At 31.4% G+C, this 8,507-nt stretch overlaps 1 protein-coding gene across 3 annotated transcripts; it reads left to right on the top strand.

Annotated features, from left to right (window-relative positions):
- The first annotated feature begins 466 nt into the window (after positions 1 to 466).
- On the top strand, positions 467 to 5,330 carry LOC122027738 (probable rhamnogalacturonate lyase B). Of its 3 annotated transcripts, XM_042586747.1 has the most exons (16): positions 467 to 697; positions 786 to 844; positions 936 to 1,057; positions 1,151 to 1,201; positions 1,272 to 1,391; positions 1,463 to 1,582; positions 1,672 to 1,813; positions 1,898 to 2,068; positions 2,952 to 3,107; positions 3,421 to 3,527; positions 3,811 to 3,901; positions 3,971 to 4,112; positions 4,217 to 4,373; positions 4,462 to 4,578; positions 4,688 to 4,820; positions 4,912 to 5,330. In XM_042586747.1, the coding sequence occupies exons 2-16, from the start codon at positions 800 to 802 to the stop codon at positions 5,176 to 5,178; spliced, it is 1,941 nt and encodes a 646-aa protein (XP_042442681.1). In that variant the 5' UTR covers positions 467 to 697; positions 786 to 799; the 3' UTR covers positions 5,179 to 5,330. The 3 variants fall into 3 exon arrangements, 2 of the variants coding, with proteins under 2 accessions (XP_042442681.1, XP_042442682.1); XR_006124507.1 differs by having other exon boundaries at positions 467 to 844; positions 4,462 to 4,615; positions 4,912 to 4,928; XM_042586748.1 differs by lacking the exon at positions 4,912 to 5,330 and having other exon boundaries at positions 467 to 844; positions 4,462 to 4,615; positions 4,688 to 4,831.
- Positions 5,331 to 8,507: the final 3,177 nt, after the last annotated feature.

The raw sequence follows: 8,507 nt of genomic DNA, 5'->3' as shown, positions 1-8,507 counted from the left end.
TTGATCAACGATAATAAAAAAATTGAAATAATCAAGTAATACTAAATTTGGGACGATCAGCTCGGTCCTATAAAAAAATTTCATCGGTCGCTAAAGTATATCAAAAAGTGTTTGCGACGAGCAACATAGAAGTTCAATATTCTTTGGGTGAAGAAAAATATTTTATAAATATGTTATAATTAGAAATTAAATTGATATCTAGATGATAATTTAGTACTCTTTTGTTGCACCATAGCTTCAGAAATTATAGTTTATTAGTATTGATTAGACTAGAGAGAGATGTAACACCATAATAAGAATTATGAATTATAGTTATTATAATATAATTTTTTTTAATATTGATAAGTTGAAGTGTCCATTGTATCAGTTATAATACGTTATAATAACGTTAAACATAATGACATTTTTTAAAAAATATAATATATAACGAGGAACTTTTGATTTTTATTTTTTTAAAAAAATCAAAATCACACCACTAAAGAAAATTAAAAAACACAAGTAGATGCTTCCTCGCAACGTAGAAGCGCCGCATTCGATCGAAAGGTCGACGGCGGCGCAAGTGATCGTTCCCCTTCCCTTCCAAGCCACACATCGATGCTTTGTTTCCGCCGCAAGGGATATGCCGTCGAGAGAGACGGCGAAGGCTATAGATCCGAGGGTTTCCTCCGCCGCAATGGCCATCTCTCACAGACTAAAGGTCAGGATAATCTTGTCGGAATAGGCCCTGTCGCTTCTTTCCTTCCGTTCATCAGATTGCAGCATTGCCTTTGCCCCTTCTCGCTCAGGGTAACCGTAGTAGATGATGGCGCCTATCGGCGTGAGCTTAGGAGTGAAAGATGGACGGGTGACGTAGTTCTAACTTTTTTTTTCCCCTCTTTGTTGTTATTTAGAGGATCTGTCTGTGTGATTCGTTTGGAGGAGATGAAATTTTGCAGATCATGATAGACAATGGCATTCTGCAACTGACCTTGTCAAATCCTGGGGGACTTATCACTGGAATCAGATACAATGACATTGATAATGTCTTAGAAGCTCACAACGAAGAACGGAACCGAGGGTATGCGGTAGATGATGATCCATGCATGCCCTTTGTTTCAGATGATCAATTTAACAGTTCAATTATGCAACTTATCAACTTTGTTTATGGCAGATATTGGGATTCGGTGTGGAATGAACCTGGGGGTCCTGGTATATTCGAAGTGTAAGTTTCTTCACCTGCATTATTTTTTGGCTTCAAATCTCGTCAAATACTGCTCGATAATGGTTGATAGAATCGAAGGAACCCGGTTTCAAATCATAACCCAAGACGACAATCAGGTTGAAGTGTCATTTACAAGAAGGTGGGACACTTCACTGCAGGGCAAGTTTGTTCCTTTACACATTGATAAAAGGTGTAGTCCCTTAATTTCATTTTCTTTGAGTAAACAAAAATGTTCTCCTGGCTCAATTTTCAAATTTGTAGGTTTGTCGTGCTCCGCGGCTGCTCAGGGTTCTACACATATGCAATCTATGAGCACCGAGAAGGATGGCCTGATTTTGATATGGCTGAAACTAGGGTAGCCTTCAAGCTTAGGAAAGATAAGTAAGTTACCTCAACTTAATCATGCTGAGCTGCATGTGTTTGGCCATGGATGTAAACTGTAAGGCTATAGCTTTTTAAGATGAATGCAGGTTTCATTACATGGCAATAGCAGATAACAGACAAAGGATCATGCCGATGCCTGAAGATCGCATGCCTCCTAGGGGACGACAGTTAGCATATCAGGAGGCTGTTCTCCTACTTGACCCAACCAATAAAGATTTGAAAGGAGAGGTAAGCAAAAACAACATAAGTTACTTGCTGGACATTGATGATATTGTGCAATTTGACCATCTCATTCCGCATGGAATCCTTAAGGTTGATGACAAGTACCAATATTCTTGTGAAGACAAAGACATAAGGGTCCATGGATGGATATGTTCTAAACCTCATGTTGGATTTTGGCAAATCACACCTACCGATGAGTTCCGAATAGGAGGGCCTGTTAAGCAAGAACTAACATCTCATGTTGGCCCTACAACCCTTGCTGTAAGCATTCTTCTTTATCATCTACCTAACTTTCTTTCAGCAACTTTATCTGCAAAAAATTGTGATTTTTTTTTTTGATGGGCTTGATGAAGAATAAAAATATATGCATATGGAACCTTTGTAAATAGACAAAATTAGGATCACATGTAAATGGATTTCCACGATACAACATCATTCAAAAACATAGAGACTAGTAATATCCTAGCAGTACGTTTTTTTGTCTTGACCATGAGGTGTCTTCAAAAGGTTATCCCTCCTAATAACAAGCATTGGTTCCTAGCATTGCTTTAATATTGTAGTATTAGACTGATTTAAGTATTTTCTTGCCATTGCGTTCTTTTAAGTAATGCATAGTGCCTAATCACTTGTACAAACTAGCTAGGTCATGGAAAAAATATATCCATGTCTATTTGATTTAGGTCATCCGAGGATTGACATGATAAAAAAAGATAACATTAGTGAGAAAATCGGAGTTAGACCTATTGATACATACATATACTTAGACAACTAATAAATGCTCTTAGGCGTTGTGAAACTATGACAAATATCCAAATCAAATGAGGAAGATCAAAAAAGACTTGGTTAGTAACGATCACATTTATTTAAATATAAATGATGATATTGTAGGGGATAAAGCTCGATGATATAGAAGCATCCATATAACCGACCCCACTAGTAAAGTTTGGTTGTTGTTGTTATTGATATTTTTGTCCAAGAGTCAACTAACAAGCTTGAATATATTTTTCCTGTTTGTTGATAATGGCGCTAAGACTTAACTTCATGCAACTTTTTATTAGCTATTAGGTTGTAGGGAATATCATATGCATACTGTACTATTCAAGTTCAAGATCCATAAACTTGATCCCTTTTTGTTTAATTACAGATGTTTATGAGTGCTCATTATGCTGGAGAGAATCTTGTGCCTAAGTTTAGGAATGGTGAATACTGGAAGAAGGTTTTTGGTCCTGTTTTCATCTACCTTAATTTTTCTACAGATGATGCAGATCCACAAGTTCTTTGGGAGGATGCAAAACTTCAGGTGAACTTCTATCTGAATGTGTTGGTGTGATCATGCCCCAAATGATCCATTGTGACCTTGGGTCACGACCCAACAGAATACCAACAGAATGAATAAAATCATGTTATCTTGTTATAAAAAGGCTAATTTATTTTGCATGCGCAAATTTACAGTTGAAAGTACTAGCATTTAATAGTCTAAGTATCTAAATTTGATAATTAAGAAGCATGGTAATGATTATATATATTCATAGCAAAGCGAACATTTATGAACGAGATATCAAGTAATAGTTATTTATATCTGATTTTTACACTTAGTTTTTTAATCAAACCAGGCAGAGATTGAAGTGGAGAGTTGGCCATATCAATTTCCAGCTTCAGAGGACTTCCAAAAAAGTGAGGAAAGAGGTTGTATCACAGGGAGATTACTCGTTTGCGATAAGTATGATTTGTTCTCTAATTTGCTGTACATTACTTTTGAACTTGTGCTACTTTTCTTTTCCTAATTCCTAACAATATGTTCCTTTAATCCATTACATGCATGATGCTTTTCAGAAAGAACATAATATAGCCTCTACATGCCAGTATAACATTAATCCGATCAATCTTACTCGAGTGAACTGACTCTGACACTATAAATGAATCTATTTGTGCGAACATTCTTTTAACTAATTTTGTGATTGAAAACCTATTTGTAGAAGGCTAAATTTAACATGTTCTGTTAGGTTCATGGATGAAGACTATTTGGATGCAAATTCTGCTTTTGTTGGTTTAGCATTACCAGGGGAAGCTGGGTCCTGGCAAACAGAGTGCAAGGTAACTTAACCAGGATATTAAAATTAATCTTATAATTCAGTTTGTCGATTAGTTAAGTATGATATGCAGGGATATCAATTTTGGAGCAGAGCAGACGAAGCAGGCAATTTCTCTATTAAAAATGTGAGAACGGGAGAGTATAATTTGTATGGATGGGTTCCTGGTTTTATCGGAGATTACAGATCAGAAATCACTATACATGTTAGTTCAGGTAGATGACTTCTCATCTATATTTGGTCCCATACAATCGAACACATTCAAATCAACCAATCAACGTACATCTAAACTACTTAATTTTAAATAATATTTGGGCAGGTAGTCAGATTAATTTAGGTGATCTTATCTATGAACCTCCAAGAGATGGTCCTACATTATGGGAAATAGGTATTCCTGATCGGTCTGCTGCTGAGTTCTTCGTTCCGGATCCTAAACCTGAATGGGTTAACAAACTCTATGTCGATCATCCTGATAGGTTGCATAATTCTCTTCTCTCGTGTTTATGTATAACACTTATTTTGTTCTATGCTACGTGACCTGAATAGCTTAATTTTTGTTTACAGATTTCGACAATATGGCTTATGGGAAAGATACACTGACCTATATGCTGATACTGATCTGGTTTACACTGTTGGTGTTAGCGACTACAGCAAAGATTGGTTCTTTGCGCATGTTACTAGGTTTTGCATTATCATTTCAAATTTGCTGAAATTTCAGGTATACTAGAAATAGTTCTTCAAACTATCCAGTCTAACAATGAGATGCTTGTTATATATTCCTATTTTTCAGAAAGACTGATGATAAAGACAATCAATATCAACCAACAACATGGCAAATAAAGTTTCAAATCGACAACATCGATCAAATGGGAACCTATAAGCTTCGTGTGGCAATTGCATCTGCTAACTTCTCTGAGTTACAAGTATTTTACCAACTCTAGCTCAAATTTAACCTAATTTCTTTTTTCATCGACACTATTTTGTTGAGTTGACTGTATCTATCAATCGGCTAAGATTCGTTTCAATGACTCGGAAACGAATCCTCCGCACTTCACGACGAGGCTAATTGGCAGAGACAATGCGATTGCCAGACATGGAATCCATGGCTTGTATTGGTTGTTCAATGTGGAAGTGCAAAGCATATGGCTTGTTCAAGGGGATAACACAATCTATTTAACTCAATCGAGGTCTGGGAGTCCTTTTAGGGGAATCATGTATGATTATATTAGGATGGAAGGTCCTCTCCAACAAGCACAACAATGTAAATTATTAAGTGATTAAGCCATCTAATTACACTGATTAATGGTTCTTTGTGCCCCATTAACTGAATTGCCTTCTTTTACTTGGGACATTTACATGTAATTTGTGTATTTAAAATAAAGATTGCAAATGTTTGAAGAAAATATTGATGCAATAAAATAGGGATTTTAGTACCCGAATTTTGCAAGGCTGTATCAAGGTTCCAAAGGCCCTAGGCTAAAAAAAATATTTAGATCTTTAATAATTTTTTTAAAAATTATAATTTTTTCTCGTCTTTTTTCATTTAGCGTTGTCGGGTTTAAAAATTATTTTTTTAAAAAATAAAATATTAATTTAAAAATAGATTTTTATATAAAATTTAGTTTTTTAGTTTTTTGAGATGTAAAATTATTAAATTTTTATATTCAAGTTTTGATAATCATTTTTTTAATTCATAAAATTGTTAGATTATTTAAGAGACATTGTTGAGCCTATATAAAATTAATTTTAATTTTGAAAAACTTTTTTTTATTGAAATATACTAACAAGTATAGTTAATATTCTATAAACTATCCATACATTAGGAAAAAAAAATTATTTTTTTTAATAAGATTCAATACCTCAAGTGTAATTTTTAATTCTGAATTTATTATTTCTTTTAAAACTTTTAATTCTAAAAATAAATCTAAACCTTCAAATAGCATGTCATGTGTTAAACAATTTTCAAGATTTAAATATTTTATTTAAAAAAAATCATCATCAAAAAAAAATTTAGTTTTATCTCATTAATTTTATTTTCATCAAATCGTTTATTTCTTTTAATTACACATTTTTCACAAAATTTTGGTTCGATATTTATTTCATTTATAATTTTTTTAGCAGAAATCACATCAGATATGAATCTATTTTCTCTATAATTATTTTTTTTAAAAAAAAAAGAAATAAGACCTTTTAACTGATATCTAATGCAATAGTAATGTTCATATTTTTATATTATAAAAATTTACTAACAATAGTAACTAAGAATAATATATCATACTAAATAACCATACCTAATAAAAATTCCAAAATTTTAAATTCATATATTGCTAAAGAATTTGCTTCACTTTTTATTTTAGGATCATCACTAGTTTCTGCAAGTTTATATAAAGTTTCTCTTATTTATGGAGTTTGATATGTTATTGCTTTATCACTTTCAAGATGATTTTTTCAATATGTTTGTGATAATGGTTTAAGAGTTAAATTATAAACATGGTCTTGTAAAATTTTTCATTTTTGTAGAATAAGAAACTAATGAGTAAATACATTGTATCACATCAAAAAAATATTAGCACTAGGACAAGAATTAGTCAAAAGCTCTAGAATTTATATCTAACAATCTCTTTTTTACATCTTGTTTACATTTCATATTAATCCCATTCTTATCTCCTTGTCCTCTTATGTCATTTTGTTATGCCCAAAAAATATCCACATATCTCCACAATGACATGATATTGTTCGCTTTAGGCATAGACCTTCATGACTTTGCTCTTGGGCTCTCCCCAAAAGGTCTCATGCCAATGGAGATATTCTATATCCTTTTAACTCTATGAATTTTCCCAAATATTTTCAATTTGAAACTTTAATTGAATCCCAACAATTCTCCCCTCAAACGAAGACCACAATTACTCTCATGGTTCGGACCTCACCGCGAGCATTCAGTTACTCTGACCTGCTCCGAGCCTCCACACAAACATCCGGTCACTCATGACCAGCTTCGGGTCTACCCTCAACTTCGTTCAAGGCCACCCCACATTGCATCTGATCGGATCATGACTCTGATACTATTTTTTGTGCCCAAAGAATATCCATATTTCTCCACAATTACACAATATTGTCCACTTTGGGCTTAGGCTCTCATGACTTTGCTCTTGGGCTCTACCCAAAGGTCTCATGCTAATGAAGATATCCTACATCTTTTTAACCCCATGATCTTTCTCAAATCTTTTCAATATGAGAATTTGATTGAACCCAACACATTTACACAAGTTCAATTTTCTTTATTATACTAATAAGCATATAAAAAGACATTTTCGTAATGTATCATCTACTTTTAAAATTTTTATAAAATATTCTTATATTTTGATTGAATTTGTTAAAATATTTACACATCTTACTATAAGAAATATTTGTTCTTGATGACTTATATCGAGACTACAATCAAGTATAACTAAAACGTATTCTGCTTCTTTTATTTTTTTAATTATAATATTTTTTACTTCTTTTTTTGATATATTTATTAACTTATTTTGTATATTATGACCAAGATAATGATTATGAATTTTACTATTTGGAATATGTTTAAGGTGTTCTTGCATTATTATAGGATCAAATTATGTAATTATTTCAATTAAACTAAAAAATTTTCATTGTTATCTTGATAAACTTTCTCATATGTACTATGAAATGTCAAATTATTTTTTGCAAGAGTTTTAGCTATAGCAATAATTCTTATTAATACATTCTTCCAATGTTGTTTTTCCTTATTTATTTTTTCTTATAAATTTTGATCAATGATTTTATTTTTAAGCAATCTCATTTCTATATCAAATCAAATATTCATATTTGTAATATGTTCATTATTTGTTTCGTGACTTTTAAACTTGTACTAAGATTTTTCCAATCTTGACACCCTTCATTTTTAATTGAATTGTAATTAATTTTTGACTAAATAATTTACAATAAAAGCAAAATACTTTATCTAATGCTTTTAATATATTGACCATTTTCTATTATATCTTTCTCCATTTAGTAATTTTTGAATGCAATCATAGAAAAATATTTAGAATTTTCATCATTGGGAAAAGAAATATTGATTTCTCTAATCGGACTTTTTTCAATTAATAAATCTATTAAATTTGTATTTATATTTTTCCATTGTGTAAGATCATATATATTTTGAATAATAGTTTCATCAATATTATTAAAAAAATTTATCTTCATGATCTATTAAGCCATGTTCTTCTGCATTACTATTATCTTCTTCGTTAATATTAAATTTGATGCATTAGATTTGTAATCATCAAAAAGTTCTTGACAAATATCTTTTGATCAAATATTAATGTTGGAAAAATATATTATTAGTAATTACATGTGAATTTTTTTCCTATTTTTTCTTTTTCGATGCAAGCAAATTTTCATAAAATATTGTTCATAGATTTTTTTTAATACTTTTAATTGCACTTATTTGACTTATTATATACTTTTAAGTGTTGGTTTATTATATATTGCTTAAATTAATCAATTCAAATTAAAGTTAATATATTTTTATTTTCTTATTATATTTGTGTAGATAATAGTCAAACTTTGAAATATTATCAATTAAAACTATA

Source organism: Zingiber officinale, chromosome 10A (assembly GCF_018446385.1).
Source record: "Zingiber officinale cultivar Zhangliang chromosome 10A, Zo_v1.1, whole genome shotgun sequence".
NCBI lineage: Eukaryota > Viridiplantae > Streptophyta > Magnoliopsida > Zingiberales > Zingiberaceae > Zingiber > Zingiber officinale.
The sequence above is the reverse complement of the archived record's forward strand: the minus strand, read 5'-3'. Positions and strand labels throughout refer to the sequence as shown.